Consider the following 16,807-nt stretch of genomic DNA (forward strand, 5'->3'; position numbering starts at 1 on the left):
GTGTAAGGTCTGTAGATTTCTTTTTCTTTCTTTCGTATGCGAATGTCCCTTTGTTTCGGCACTATTTGTTGAAAAGGCTGATCTCTTCATTGAATTCCCTTTGCTCTTTTGTCAAAAGATTACTTAACTATTTGTGTGTGGGTTTACTTTTGGAATCTCTTCCATTGATCTATTCTTTTACCAATACCACACTGTCTTGATTACTGTAGATTTATAGTAACTAGTGAAGTTGAATGGAGGGTGTCAGTCTTATAACTTTGTTCGTCAATATTGTGTTGGTTATTCTGGATCTTTCGCCTTTCCATATAAACTTGAGAATTCATTTGTTGATATCCACAAAATAACTTGCTGAGACTTTAAATGGCATTGCATTGATCCTATAGATAAAGTTTGGAAGAACTGACACCTTGACAATACTGAGTTTTCCAATCCATATGTGGAATACTTCCATTTAATTTGGGTCTTTGAGTTCTTTCATCAGAGTTGTGTAATTTTCCTCATAGATCCTGTACATAATTAGATTTATACCTGTGTATTTCATTTTTTGAATACTTGTATGCAGAAATGTGGATTGGGAGGGAGGGTTGTCTGTAAAGTTATATGCTGATTTTTAACTAGGCAGGGGTTGGCGCCCCTAACCCCGTATTACAGTTGTTCAAGGGTCAACTGTAATATGTACAACACAATATGATAACCAAAGCAAGAAGCTGGGAAAGAGGATAGTAGTGGAAACTTTAGGTATGAGAAAGAATAGCAGAATTTTGTGCTTTTGAGGAGATGAGACTGTCACCAAGTAAATGGACACCAAGAATAAGTATATAAAATAGTGTCCTGGGAGTTCCTGGCGGTCCAGTGGTAAGGACTCGGTACTTTCACTGCCGTGGGCCTGGGTTCAATCCCTGGGGACTAAGATCCCGCAAGCCATGCAGCATGGCCAAAAATGAATAAATAAAAATAAAATAGTGTCTGCCACATGGTTCATTCAAAGGTTCTTTAAATTTCAGCTTAAGCTTCCGTGGATAGCCTTTTCTCTCTAACCTGCTCTGAACTAGGTCATAGTTTTTCAGCATCTCCCCACCTCTTATTCTTTCTCTTGGCACCCATTGTTTCATTGTGTTACTTTTATTCTTTACTTTTTAAAAAGTAATAATTTTCATAGCATTTATCACAGTTTGTAATTTTTTAAAACTTTATTTAGTTTGTTTATTTACTACACAGTAAACTCCATGAAGAAAGGAACCATGTTTTTTTTAAAATTGAGTTTAATTTATTTTTTTATACAACAGGTTCTTATTAGTTACCTATTTTATACATATTAGCGTATATATGTCAGTCCCAGTCTCCCAGTTCATCCCACCCCGCACCCCCACTTTCCTCCCTTGGTGTCCATACGTTTGTTCTCTGCATCTGTCTCTCTATTTCTGCTTTGCAAACCGAAGAAAGGAACCATGTTTTTGTATGCCCAGTGCCTAACATGTATTAAGATGCTCAGTCCTAACTTGTTGAGAAATGAATGAATATCTTTATAAACATACATATACACGTGAGTACCAAGGAATGCAAAGTAAGAAAGTTATAAAAATCTATTATAGTCAGTCTTAAACTCTTCAATAGAGTTGAAGGGTGTTTTCACCTAGATTTTGAAGGAAGTGATAGGCATGAGTTGAAGTTTTCGAGGGAATGTTCCAAATTTGGAGGAGGAAAAGAGTGGCAAGATTATTTGGGAAAATTAGTAGAATAATGTTGGCAAGTGTTGATAACTACTTTGTAGATTAGCAATGATTATATAAATATGGAGAAAGCTACTAGATGCTGGGAAAAAAATTTTAAGAGTTAAGGGTAGGCAGATAGTATGGAATTCCAGAAAATGCAGAGAACAGGAGTAATATGGTGACAGTAGTTAGAAAAGGATGCTTTAGGCAGTGGTCTTGTAGTAAGACACCTAAGGCATGGAGATAAGTGATGAAAGCAGTTAGTGCTCCTCATTCTCTTTAATTCTGCATTTCAGAGTTCCAAGGTCCTGAGGTGATAGGGAGTTTGCAAGTTTTATAGGCTATTACAGTTGGATTTCTTTGTAGTGAAATTTTCTTGTTCCACAGCTCTTGGATAAGCACAAGAATACAGAGAGCATGATAGAGCTTCTGGACTTATATCAGATGGAGGATGAAGCCTACAGCAGCCTTGCAGAAGCCACAACTGAACTCTATCAGTATTTACTACAGCCATTCCGAGACATGCGAGAACTTGCCATGCTACGAAGACAGCAGATCAAGGTATTTTTTTTTAAATCTAAATAGTAACCTGCCTGTTTCATAGTTCTCAGCGTGGCTGGCTATACATTTTAATTATTAGAGGAGCTTTTATAAATGTAGATATCTGATCCATTGTCCCCAGAGATTCTAGTTTGGTAGTTTTGTGATACATAGAGCCTGAACACCTCATTTTAAAAGCATCTGAAAAGGTGACTTTGCTGAGTAGCCAGGGCTGAGAAAAACCTAGGAAATTTGTATTGTAAGTACATTGAGATTCCCATTTTTCCCCCTTTCCTGTGCTTTTTTTCCCCCTCTCCATCTACTCCGGTCTCCCTTTTAATGTTTTGGGTATTATCTAGTCTTAGACTTCTTTAGCAGGAGTTTTGAGAACATTTGTTTTGGGAAGACCTTGTTTTGCAAGTTACAAGGCATTAATGGTACAGCTTTAAAATTCATGACATTTGACTTTTGTGTGTAAAATATATATTACATTTTTTGAGGCAAGTGTTAAGGGTTTGGTTTTATAGCTGACCTCAAATCAGTGTTGCTGTGTTTAATTCACATGGAAATATTGCTGAACTAGGATATTAAAAAACTTTGTGCATTAATGCGTGAATTTGGAACATTATTTATGAAATTTATATCTGGGAAGTTGCCACTTATTCTGAAAACTTTATGCTTGGGGGCAAGAATGAGTAGTATAATATTTGAAAAATTATTACAAGGTAAAGCATGTCTGTGTGTCTTTTTCTCTTTACTAATGAGTCAAGATATGGAGCAACACAGACTGTCACATAATTGACACACTCTCCTTTATTAATACTTTTGAAAAATATTGGGTTGTTAAGTCAGTTTTATCATAAACTTGGCATTTTGGGTAAAATGGTAACTAGTAACTAAGAATTTTTAGACACTACAGTTTCCTCCAATTTTAAAAAATGAACTATAGATATTTGTCCATTGAAAACTTGACTGGAAGGCTAGGGATGAACTGGATGATATACATGGAGGCCCCATCTACTTCTAAACTAGGCTGCAGTGTTTAGCTGAGATAATCTATATACAGCTTAACACTGATTATCAGAATCTATGTGAATTTTTGCTTTCATATTATATCATGGTTTGTATTGAGTATTAACATTAGCAAATGGATTGAACCTTCTTGTCAGGCTGTATCGTCCACTAGCGTCACTTATTACTCCATTTTTTTCCCCTGGGAAGCAGAGTATAGGTGAGGAGGAACAGACAACATATTTCTTAAACTGTTAACATTTTCAAAGGTAAAAATCATATTTTACTGCATTGCCCCTCAAATGCCCCATCAACTATGATGATGAGCTAGTAAGAGAACATGAACAAATTTGTGCCAAAAAATTCTACAACTTAGATGAAATGGATACACTCCTTAAAGAAATACAAATTGTCAAAATAGAGTCAAGAAAAAATAGAAAAAATTTGGTAGCTCTATATTAACAAAGTTGAATTCATAATTTAAAACCTTCTCACAAAGAAAACTCCAGGGCCAGGTAAAGGATCATTGGAGGATTTAAAAGAGGGAACACTTCCCAACTCATTTTTGAGGCCAGCATTATCCAAATCAAACGACATTATAGAAAAAAAAAAAAACGACAGATAAACATCCCTCATGAATGTAGATGCAATAATCCTTAACATAATATTGAAAAATAGGATTCAATAATATACTGTGATTAGGGTTTATCTTAGAAAGGCAAGATTGGTTTAACATTACAAAAACTAATCAATGTAACTCACCATATTATTGATAAAGGAAAAAAAATCAACATGTCTGGGTGCAGAAATGCACTTGATAAAAAGTTCATTGCCCATCCATGGTAAAATCTCAGCAACCTAGGAAGAGAAGGAAACTTCTTTGAGCTGATAAAGGGTATGTATGGAAAGCCTATCTAACATCATACATGATGGTGAATGACTGAATTCTTCCCCCACTAAGATTGGCAACTAGGTAAGATTGTCTGCTCCCACAACTTTAATTCAGTATTTCTCTGGAGTTTGTCGCCAGTTCAATAAGGCAAGAAAAAAATAAAAGGCATATATAGGGCTTCCCTGGTGGCGCAGTGGTTGAGAATCTGCCTGCCAATGCAGGGGACACGGGTTCAAGCCCTGGTCTGGGAAGATCCCACATGCCGCGGAGCAACTAGGCCCGTGAGCCACAGTTACTGAGCCTGCGCGTCTGGAGCCTGTGCTCCGCAATAAGAGAGGCCGCGATAGTGAGAGGCCCGCGCACCGCGATGAAGAGCGGCCCCCACTTGCCGCAACTAGAGAAAGCCCTCGCACAGAAACGAAGACCCAACACAACCAAAAATAAATAAATAAATAAATAAATAAATAAAGTTTTTTAAAAAAGGGCATATATAAATTAGAAAAAAAGTAAAGCTTTCTTTATTTGTAGATCATGTGATCGCAGATATAAAAAAAATTAAGAATCTAAAAAAGCTACTGGAAGTAATCTGTAAGTTTAGTTACAAGGTCAGTATTAAAGATTCAATTGCATTTTCTATCTTCCAGAAATGAAGTTGAAATCAAGATTTTTTAAATGCCTTTTACATTAGCATCTCTGAACATGAAATGTTTAGGGATAAATTTTATAAAATATATGAAAGGACTATATACTGAAAAATTATAAGACTTTGCTGAGAAAAATTAAAGCATACCTAAATAAATGGGAGATAGACCATGTTAATAGATTGGAAGATAATCTATTAACAGTAATCAATAATGTTTAGATGTCAGTTCTCAACTGATCTGTAGATTCAAATTAATATTCCAGTAGGGTGTTTTTGTTTTTTTTAAACTAACCAGCAGATTATAAAATAGCTAGAGAAATCCAGACATTGTGGTGATAGTATAGGATAGATGTGTAAATGAATGGAACTAAACAGAATCCAGAAATAAACCTGTGGTTATATAGTCAATTAGTTTTCTGCAAAGATGACAAGGCAATTCAGTGGGGGGAAAGAATAGTCTTATCAACAAATGGTGCTAGAAGCGGATACCCATATAGAAATAATGATGTCCAGGCTTCCTTATCTTATACCGTACACAAAAATTAATTTGAAATACATCTTAGACCCAAACATAAAGCTCATAGTATAAAACTTTTATAACAAAACTAGGAAGTTTTTACAATCTTTCAGAAGGAAAGGCAAAGGTTTTTTAGATAGGATGCAGAAAACTTCAGCCAAAAACTAAAAAAAAAAAAAAGGTAAAATTGGACTTCACTAAAATTAAAATTAAATACTTTTGCTATTTTAAAGATTAAGAAAATGAGGAGGCAGGCCACACACTGAGAGAAAATAACTTGTAGTACATCTGAAAAAGGAACTGTACAACTCAGTAAGACAAAACCCCAAAATTTTCAATATGAGTTAATATTTAAAAAGACACAAAGAAATGGCTAATAATCACTTGTGAAGATGCTCAACATACTCATCTAGGAAATCCAAATTGGTACCACAGTGAGATACTATTACACACCCATTGAAGTGAGTACAGTGAAAAAATTCTGGCCCTCCCAAGGGCTAGTGAGGATGTAGAGTAACTGGAATTTTCATACATTGCTAACAGAATTTTAAAGTGGTACAACCACTTTGGAAAACAGGCACTTTCTTCAAAAGTTAAACATATATGGTTGATCTTTGAACAACCCTTGGGTGTGGTTCCAGGACCCGGACCCGCCAATGATACCAAAATTTTCAGATGCTTAAGTCCCAAAGTGGCTTTCCAGATCGTGGTTCCCCATCCGTGGATTCAACCAACAGCAGATCTTGTAGCACTGTAATATTTATGGGGAAAAAAATCTGCATGTAAGTGGACTCATGCAGTTCAAATCCATGTTGTGCAAGGGTCAACTGTACAATACCTTACAACTCAGCTGTTTGTCTCTTAGTTACTTATACAAGAGAAATGAAAACATCTGTTCACAAAAAAGACTTACATACCAGTGTTCGTGCCAACTGTATTCCCAGTAGCCCCAAACTGGGACAACCCAAATTACCATCCACAGGTGAATGGATAAACAAAATGTGATATTTCCATATAGTAGAATAATATTCAGCAAAGCAAAGGAATTAACCATTGATAGACACAACAACACAGACACATGTCAAAGTCATGCTAAGTTGAAGCCACATACAGGAGGGTATATACCCTCCTGTATATGTGTGAAGTTATGGATGGCAAAGTAGTACGAGAATATTTTGGAGGTGACGGAAATGTTTTGTATCATGATTGTAGCGGTTGTTTCTTGGGTGTATACAGCAATCAAAACTCATCAAATTGAGCACTTTAGATGGATTCACTTGAACACAGTGTATGTAAATTAAATCCTGATTAAATAGCTTATAAAAAATTGTGCTGAGCAAAAGATGCCAGACAAAGAGTATAAACTGTGCCTCCATTTACATGGAATTCTAGAAGATTGTCCTAAACAGCTGTTGCCTGGGGTGGGGCCGGGGAGATCCACTGAGAGGAAGCAGATGTAACAGAATCCTTTGGGGAGATTGATGTGCTTTAAATCTTGATTATGGTGCCTGTTATCACGGGTATATATATTTGTCAAAATTTACACTTAAAACAGGTACATTTTGTTGTATGTAACTTATAAGTCAGATGATTTTTTAAAAGAAAAATGAGCAGTATGTACAAGTTTACGTAGAGACGCAAAATGAGGTGATCACCATTGCCTGAAGATATATGGAAAAGGGGATTATCAAGCTTCACCACTGAAGAATAAGGATTCAGTAGGAAGTGAGTACGTATGTCTGTATTGGAGATTGGAATTGAGACTATTCCAGATAGATATATAAAAACAGGAATGGTATAGTGAACAGGCATAATACTAGGGCTTTTAGTCACAATAAGTTACTCAAACATTACTGAATCACCAACCCAGCACCATGAGTGGAGGCCAATAAGTGGCATGGCTGGGATTGAAACACATGTTTGACTGCAAAGCCTGCTCTTTTAGTTATACCACAGGGTGTGAATTGTTTGATATGCCTCAGTCTAAGGATTTGTAGGAGAGGAATGATGGTCAGGGGCTAGAATGCTATCTCATCCTATGGAATTTGACTTTTATTCTTTAGCCTCTTTAAAATACACACCCCTTTCGGAAGCTCCCGGACTCTAATGCACTGGTTCTTAAAATGTGACCCCCAGACGAGGAGCATCAGTATCACCTAGAACCTTGTTAGAAATACATATTCTTAGGCCTCACCTCAGATCTCCTTTGCTGAAACTCTAGGGAGAAGCTCAGCAATCTTTGTTTTAACAAGTCTTCCCGGTATTTCTGATATGAAGTTTGAGAACCACGTGTCTAATAAAATTTGAAACAGCTAAGGGATGGAGCACACTAAATTCAAAGTTACATTCTCTCTGGGCCCCAGTTTTTTCATCCATAAAATGAGATTTAAACTAGATGATCCTTGGGGAATTCCCTGGTGGTCCAGTGGTTAGGACTTTCACTGCCAGGGCCCAGGTTCAATCCCTAGTCAGTGAACTAAGATCCTGCAGGCTGCGTGGCGTGACCAAAAAAAAAAGCTTAAGTAAATAAATAAAAATAAACTAGATGATCCTCTCTAGATTTTTAGGCCCAGTGTCTTAATGAGTCAGGGTTAGTTAGCGAGTTGACCTACTGGTAGTCTTCCTGGATTAACTATAAGCACTTCAGACACATTGTCCAACTTATTTCTAATGACTTGCTGAAAGTACATAAGCTAGAAACTAGAAGACACCCTCAGCTTTTCCCTCCCCTTTGTAGCCAGTCATGTCATTTGCAATTCAGCTGTCTTCTAGTTGAAACTTGAATGTACTCTTCTTCCTCCACCCTTCCCCAGGACCAAGCAAATCTAAAGGTGTCTTTGTGTGAAATAGAAAAAGTCACCCACCTCCACCCTTATTCCAGCAGACAAATGGGCATATGCAGCAGTACGCATGGCTTGGCAAACCCCCTGGTTTTGTGCAGGGTGCAATTTTTACACCATTGGACCACTATATACTTTACCACGCACACTGTGAAATATATAGTGCTACCACTATACATTAAGGTACTTATCTCTTACCTCAACTATTTTTTCCTTTGGTTTCCTTGTCTTTAGATGTCTCTTACCTTCAAAAAATGCCTCATTTCACACTCTTTCCTGGGAATAGTACACTTAATATTTGCTTTGAATGTAAAAATGCATGAAATAGATGATGCCAAGTCTAATCATGTCATTCTCTTAATCAAGAGTCACCTTCAGATGACTCCTGGGCCTGGAAAATTCACATTAAGGTCTCTACTACATCAGTATATTGACAAGTTTATCTTGACATTTGTTTCACCTAAGAATTGGATTTTTTTTTAATTACAATCTCAGCAATAGACAGAAGTAACACTTCAGCTTCTCATCTAAAACCCAGTATCCAAGCTAGTGATGTACTTTATAAGTAATTCCTTGCCAAGAAATTTGTGTTTATAAACTAGTCTCACTATCCTAGCTACCTAAACTGACACATTTTTTTCCATCTTAAAAACAGACACTGTTTTCTTTCTAGCCCTAAAATTGAAAACAGAGGTGTCATTGTTTTTAGCACATGATCCAGCTGACCAGTGGTGTACATCTTCAAATTTGCCAAGTTAGGAAGTGAACTCAGTATCCTAGCTTAATGTCTTAGGTACAGTAAACTGTAATCATGTTTTTAAACAGTTGGCTGCAGCATTAGCTACTGAGTTTCAGAAGTCATGTAAAAAACCAGCATTTAAAAAGCATAGCATGTTTGTTTTCTGTATATTTGAATATACATGTACAATGAAGGTAAAAATAATCCAACAACAAAGAACAAGTTATCGCCAAATAATTACCACCAGATTTTTTATATTGTTTTTTCTCTTCAAAAAGCCATAATGCAAGGTTTCTCATTTCTGTACAGTGTTTAACTATGCAAGTGAAAAGGGTTTCTATCTTCATGATCTGAGTTAAGATTTTTGAATTTTGAGCACTGCCTGTTCTGGTTATTACATTTCTATTCCATAGTTGTGTCTGTTGGTCTGACCAGAAGATCAAATTAGTTATTTCAACAGAGGGAATTTTAAGAACCAGGTATAAAGTTGTTAACAAGGTAGATAAGAAGGCAACTCTAAGATATCAGAGTTAATTGCAAAAGCAGCCGCCACTCCTAGGATCGGGGGTTACAAAGGGAAGAGGTGGTAATTATTAAAGGATAGGTCCTGTGGAGCTGACCTCTGAGAAAGAAGACATTGCTCTTCTAGTGCTGGTGTGTCTGATCTCAATGGAGAAAACCAGATCTCTGGGGATAGGGCACTGGTGGACAGGTGCTGGTTTGTCTTGGGCACACAAATGAGGTCAGTTCTGCGAAGGTTAAAAAACTGCAAACTCGATTTTGTTAACTCCTTTAAGAAGGTACTGCAGATGCTGGGATGAAGAAGCGAGTCTGGGATGACGATCACAGGAACAGCAAACAGGAAAGTCAAGTGATACAGATAGGAAGAAGCAGATCTTCTCTTCCCTTCAACTCTGAAATCTCCTCCACCCCTTTCTGTTGGCAAAGGCTGAATGTGGTTTTCAGAGCCTGAACCCTAGCATCACAAGGCAGAAGGTTGAACTTGGGAGTTGATAGAATCTAAATACATTTTGACTTTCAAAGTCAGGGGAAAAACTTAGCTAACCTAGCTTATGGTCTTAGGTATGATAAACATACGAAGTTTAATCATGTCATTGAAAAGGACTTCCATCATAACGTGCCGAGTAAGAATTTAAATTTTTGCTACAATTTATTAAACTTATCATAATACCAATTTATTAAATTTCTTTTTCATACTTGTGAACACTAATCTTTTGCTTTTTAACTTGTTTTAAAAATCAGAGGTAATCACAACAAATGAAAGCACAAAACCATGATGGTTTTATTACAGAAAACAAGTTTTCTAAAACCTTAAATGTAAACTGAAGTCTAAATATGCCACTCATTGCTGAGAATCCCTCAGTGGTTTCCAGTTACCTGTCATATGCAGTACAAACTCCTCAGCCTCCTCATAGTGATCATAACCTACTTTTCTAGTCTTATCTCCCACTACCTTCATCTGTTTTACCTAAACTCCAGCTAGGCTGGACTGCTCTCTGTCCTTTACCATGCATTGAACTTACTTGCCTCAAGGCTTTTGTTCAGGTTAATTCTTACCTACAGCATCCCTTTTGGGTGGTTCTCTTTTCCCATATGCTCCCCATGTAACTGTCAAAATCCTACCCCTCCTTCAAAGCCCTCTGCAATTAATGGGCCTCAATAAAGTTTGTCCTGATCTAAACAGCTAAATGTGTTCAAAGATTATGGTATCATAAAATACTTTCCAGAAAAGGTTTTAATCAATTTATAGTTCCACCAGCAGTATATTATGTGTGCCTGTTTCACCGTGACTTCACTAACCTTGGTTAGTATTGTTTTTAATATTTGCTTAATGAGTCTTCCTACGATAAATGGTTTGTTACCCTACCATCTAAAAATAGCTGTCTTGTGTCTTCTCTCCTCCCGTCTCCTCTACCAATTTATTTTTAACTGGATTCTTTCTTTTTTTAATTTTTATATTATTTTGGATTATAGTTGATTTACAGTGTTTTGTTACTTTCAGGTGTACAGCAAAGTGATTCAGTTATACATGTACATAATTCTTTTTCAGATTCTTTTCATAACTGGGTTCTTTCTTCACAGGGGAAGACATAGGTTCTCCCTCTCAACCTGCTCTGTGATCTCCCATTAAAATAAAGCAGAGTGCCTACCCTTAAGCCTTATCCTCTTCTCCACCCTTTTTTCCCCTCTATTCACTCACACAGATTTCTCAAAAGAGTATTATACATGTGTCTACATTTCTCTCCTCATTAAAAACATGTATGGAAGTGAATTTTTATTCACTCATTCAGGAAATATTGTAGGTTACCTAGTTCATGCCTGGCAGTGTGCTAGTGAAAAGCAAGCAAGCAGAGATAAAAACCACTTGTGCATTCTCTGCCCTCATGGAACATTCAGAGCAGAAAGCAGGTGATATAAAATAATATAAAGTATGATTGTGATAAGACTTAAGAATGAAGGCTATTTGTTAGATTGAAGAGCTTATACTGCCTATAATGGTGAGTCAGGGACGACATCCATGAACCAGTAATTGGACTGAGGTCTGAAGATATGGTGGGAATTAATAGGCAAAAGGAATTTGCCTGTACTGCAGAACTGTTGTCGCCAAGTTCATGCTGTTAGGCCCATGGGTACTTGTTGTGTATCTGCTTGACCCCTAAGCAGTGTTTGATAGTGTTGATTTCTCCTCCATTGAATCTTGCTACTTATATGATTACAGTTCCTTACATGAACTCATTCACTCTCATTGCTTTAAATGTCTTCTAGTGTGTCAGGGGTACCCAAGCTTATATCTCTGGACATGACTTGCAAAGTTAAACTTAGCATGCAAAATGAAATCCTTGGCAATTCCATGTACATATTTTTTCCCAGTAACCCTAGGATCATTCTTGACCTCTTCGTCTACCTTGCCACTGTCCCCTTAACATTGCTAATTAATTGTTCTGTGTGTGCTGAGCACTACAGTGAGTGCTCATACGTTTTTCCCTCTTTCTGGAAGACTTCATTTGCTTAAGGAGCAGTATATTGTTGCTTCAAGACTAAATCAACTGTTATAGACTGTTCCTTTGATTTCTATTTATTGTACTGTTTAGAGACTATGACCTGCATTATTTCTACTTTTGAAATTCATTATAATTTTTTAGTGGTGTATGATAAATTACTTGATCAGTTTTTTTTTTAAGTGTGCCAGGGGTGGGTTAACATTTTTCTCTATAATATTTTTTCCCCATCATCCTAATATGGTGTTATTGTTTAAGTTTTAAGTCTCTTTCTCAGTATGTGGTAAAGCAGTACAGAGGGTCTATTGCTGTTCTTCCTGGACTGTACCTTTCTTCCATATTAACATACTGGTTTAGCACTTTTCTATACTTTAATATTGATATTGTTACTTCTGTGACATTCACTTGGCACACCTCTGTCCATCATTTGATTTTCAACTTTCCTTTGTCCTTTTGTTTTAGTTGTGACTCTTATAAATAATACATAGCCAGTTTTTCTGTTACTTATATCCAGAATCCTTCAGTAGGCAGATAGGCTGATTTTTATATATTGTCAATCTTATTTTATTTATTTATGTCAATGATTAAATAAGCATTTTATTGGCACAGATAATTCTTAACCTGAAAATATAATTATCATAAAGGAGGAAATAAATTTCTCATCCCAGCACTTGAAAATAATCAGTCTTAAACATTTTGTTATATGTCATTTACTTATATATAGAAGAGGGAAGGATGAAGAAGATAGAGGAGGAAGGGGGAACAAATTTCTGCATCAACTGTCTTCAACATTATTGTTAATTTAATTGTTTTGTAAATTGATAGCTTCTACTGCAGAGCAGGGAAAAACAAGTATTCTTTCTTTTAGTACCAAGCACAATGCCTGATATATAAACGTTCAGTAAATGTTAAAAGAGAGAAAGAAATGATCTTTTCCATTTTTCTTTTTTCTCTCTATAGATTTCTATAGAGAATGATTACCTGGGTCCCCGAAGAATTGAAAGTCTACAAAAAGAAGATGCTGATTGGCAGCGGAAAGCTCATATGGCTGTGCTGTCCATTCAAGATCTTACTGTCAAATATTTTGAAATAACAGCTAAAGCTCAAAAAGGTGAGTTTCCCAGTAGAATTATTTTTGTTAGGTATTTTCAAAATGGATGGAGGTATTTTCAAAAATGAGTGGTTTAAGTATTTTATGTTCAAAATAGTTATATAGAAAAGAATTAAAGACCACTCATAATCCTAGCAGTTAAAGAAGACCACTATTAACAAGTTAAGATATATCCTTTCAGTCTTTTCTAGGCATATGTGTTTACATATAGCCCACCTTTAAAAAAATTAAAAGTGATGGGTATTAGTATAGCATAATTCAATTCTGACAATAATCGTTCACAGTTACAGACGTCATAGCTTAAAGGCCCAGTCACCAACAAGACTCCCTGCCCTTCAGACACTACTTGCAAATTTGGGGTGTCCTTAGGCCATCTGTACGTCTAACCAACTGGCTACAAATTTGGGGTTCCTATAGCCCTTTTAGGTTCAAAAATTCACTACAGTGACTCGCAGAACTCAGGAAAACACATACTTACCATTACAATTTATAAAGGATACAAATCAAGCCAAATGAAGAGATACATCTGGCAAGGTCTGTCTGGCAAGGTCCATTCCTTCCAACTCCCTTCCATAGGAGGCCACAGAAATCGTTCCACCACTCCCTGAGAAGCAGTTTAAATTATTCATTATTTTAATAATCTCTCTGTATACCTGGCATTAAAGTAGTTATTCAAGTTATTCTTTCAGCAAATCCACGTTTCCTTAAAAGTTTCACTCGAAGCAATTGTGCTGAATGAGAATAATTTCCTTGATTCTTCAGCCTCATTTGGCATTGTCATTTTAAAAAAAAACAGAAAAACCAGTTTAATAGATGAAAAGTAGTACCATGTTTTTAAAATTTGCATTTCTTTGGTTATTACTGAGTGTTCATCTTTTTTGTTTTCATGTAATAATTGGTATTTGCATATCCTTCCTTTTTTCCCAGTTACTGTCTTCTGCCTGTTTTTCTATTGGGCTGTTTTCCCCCTATTGATCTATATAAGATCTCCTTGTATTATCTATATATTAGAAGAGGAGTAAAATAGACCTTTATTTCCTTCCTTATGCAAAGCCAGGTGTAGCCCAATTTTACTGCTTAGTTTTTAAAAACATCTTAAATGGGCCCTTTTCTGACAGGTATATGTATGTTAGAACATTAAGGTTTTTAAAACAAATTTAACATGATTCCTTGTAAACACCAGGACTGTTGCCTTCAGAGCTTTTTTACATATAATGATCACCATAGGGTGTTATTACATGGTTGTTATCCTGTTAATGTTATCAGTCATCTTAGCAAGAATCTTTATTCTTGCCAGCAGAGGGAGAGAAGAATCTGTTTTCGAGGTGTTCCAATATTGTTCTAGGGGTATTCCGAGCATTCTGTATTCATAATTTTCTACATTATCTTCATATTCCTGAGCTGTTGGAAAATAACTCCAGGTGAAGTGAGCAGCAATTAGGCAGAAGAATACATTCTATCTAAAGATGTTGGAAGACAAAGTATTGACTAGCTCTTGTGGTAGGTAACAACCTGAGACTGAATTAGGACAGGGAACTGCTCCACAGACACAGTCCTTAAGTGGGAAGCAAGAGATAAGGCTCCAGACTAGTTTTGATTATGCAGAATGTTTGACTATATGCTGTGATTACAAGTTCAGGTAAAAATGATAGAAGCAGCAGACTAGGTATTTAAGCAACTTGGGTACTAATATAACTCTCCTTTTATAGGTGTGTAACCTTGGTCTTAAGTCACCAAGTTTCACATATCTGTGTTGAAGGTGTTGATAATGCATACCATGCCTATTCTATAGGATTGCTGGGCAGATAAATAGAACACTTGGAAAAAGCACTTTGAAATTAACACAACATCGTATAAATATGAGTGATTGTGGTCGCGTGTGCATGAGGGAGAGAAGAAACAAAACAGACCATGTATTTGATTAATATTGCCATGTGAAGTGAGAGAAACATTTGAATATCTATTATTCTCTCATTTAATTTCCACAAATCTTCCGAGGAGGTACTGTATTTCCTTATGTTTATCATTCAAGGGAATTTAGCCCAAGAACAGTTAAGTTTCTTCTGAAAGTTACATGTTGATGGGTAGAAGTGGGAATTTAACTCCAAGCTGTCTAACTCCAAACCCCCTGCTGTTATTTTTTCCCCTGCAGTGCACTACTGTATTGATCTTATGGTTGCATAAATATTATCATACATTTTTAAAAGATAGAGATTTAAAATGGCAGAATCATTTGATATGTAAGCAACAGAAGTAGTTATTATTTGTTAGAAACCCTAAAATAAAGGATCAGATCAATATTCAAATATGTTAGCATTTAAAGGCCAAAGAAAAACCAGAGAAACCAAAAGAACTATATTGAGAGGAGATTCTGAGTAAGTAGATTGCTCATTTGTCATAAGAACTCAACAGATTTTTAAGACTAAATCAAGAAATGGTAACGTTCTTGAATGGAGGTAACTACCCAGGAGCAGGTTCCAAGTTGGTTGCATTTAGGCATTGGGACTAAGGGTGGGGGGAGAGCTGAGCATGAGAAACTGCTCTTTTCCACTATCAGCCTCTCTGTACAGTTTTAATTTTCAAGTATGTACTCGTATTATTGTAAAAAAATGAAAATTCTGAGACAAATGTTGCTGAGATACTTCTTGCAAAGAGGGTTATGATATAGTAGCATTACACAAGTATTAATCACTTACCTCTGAACGTAGTAAAGAAACTACTAGAGAATGTACACTGATCTAAAGACTACATTAGGTACTGCGTAATCAGATTGCCTGACTCTTTTATGATAGTTAAAGCATGTCTGACCTATTAGGCATAAGGGTCATAAGGATGGTTGGGTTCATTTGTATAAGGACCCAAGATGAGCCAGCACCATGCTATTATCAGTGATAAACTTCTTTAACTGGAAGATACTAGGTGTTTGATTGTCAAGAAATGTTTCTTGAATGAGGCCTCTATTGTGGCAAACTAAAAAGTTCTTCCTTTTTTTGTGTGGTGGCAAGAAGTTGGGTGTCTTCCTTGTGGCTTAGTTAGTTAAGCCCAGCACTAACTGATTCTGCTCCAGCACTAACCTTAGCAGAATCAGCTCCATGCTAATGTCTAGGATTTATTTCATCCTATGTCATATCGTTAAAATACTTTTGGAGAACTCAGAAGTACATGAATTTAAATAATTTTTAAATACCCTTTAATAGTTATGGTTCTGATTTCAATTAACATACCTAGGAAAAAGTATAAACCGTCACATAATAAAGTTTTATAGAAACTTAGAAATTTAATAACACTGGACAATGTGAAAAGAGTATTTTTTTAAGTAAGTTTTAAAATTAACCTGAAAACTCAGTTTCATCTTCAGAAAGTTATTTCTGAGAATGATTATTTAAAATTCTTACTGGAGACATTAGAGAGAATCTAAGATACTGTTGAATTATATTTTAGAGCTGTTACAGGTAATTTATCATGAGGGTAGGATTTGTGTGTTTATCTTTGAGTGTGTGATCAGTGGAATCTAAGACTTTCAATTCTTTAGTATCAAGTTGTTTCATGTCTTAATGTCTTTTTAAAAATTATCAATAGCTGTGTATGATCGAATGCGAGCAGATCAGAAGAAATTTGGTAAAGCATCATGGGCAGCAGCCGCTGAACGTATGGAAAAACTCCAGTATGCAGTTTCTAAGGAGACTCTGCAGATGATGAGAGCTAAAGAGATCTGTTTGGAACAGAGGAAACATGCACTAAAAGAAGAGGTAACAAAAGCCATGAGGAAAATATATTTAAAA

General features: G+C 36.1%; 1 protein-coding gene across 3 annotated transcripts in view; it reads left to right on the forward strand.

Moving 5' to 3' along the window:
- The window catches only part of JMY (junction mediating and regulatory protein, p53 cofactor), a 75,559-nt gene that overhangs the window by 35,703 nt on the left and 23,049 nt on the right, over positions 1-16,807 (forward strand). For all 3 annotated transcript variants that reach the window (XM_061187936.1, XM_061187937.1, XM_061187938.1), the window contains exons 2-4: positions 2,100-2,273; positions 12,875-13,025; positions 16,605-16,774. In XM_061187936.1, the coding sequence (XP_061043919.1) occupies positions 2,100-2,273; positions 12,875-13,025; positions 16,605-16,774 (495 nt within the window). The remainder of the gene's footprint in view (positions 1-2,099; positions 2,274-12,874; positions 13,026-16,604; positions 16,775-16,807) is intronic.

The sequence above is a fragment of the Eubalaena glacialis genome, chromosome 4 (genome assembly GCF_028564815.1).
Source record: "Eubalaena glacialis isolate mEubGla1 chromosome 4, mEubGla1.1.hap2.+ XY, whole genome shotgun sequence".
NCBI classification, from domain to species: domain Eukaryota; kingdom Metazoa; phylum Chordata; class Mammalia; order Artiodactyla; family Balaenidae; genus Eubalaena; species Eubalaena glacialis.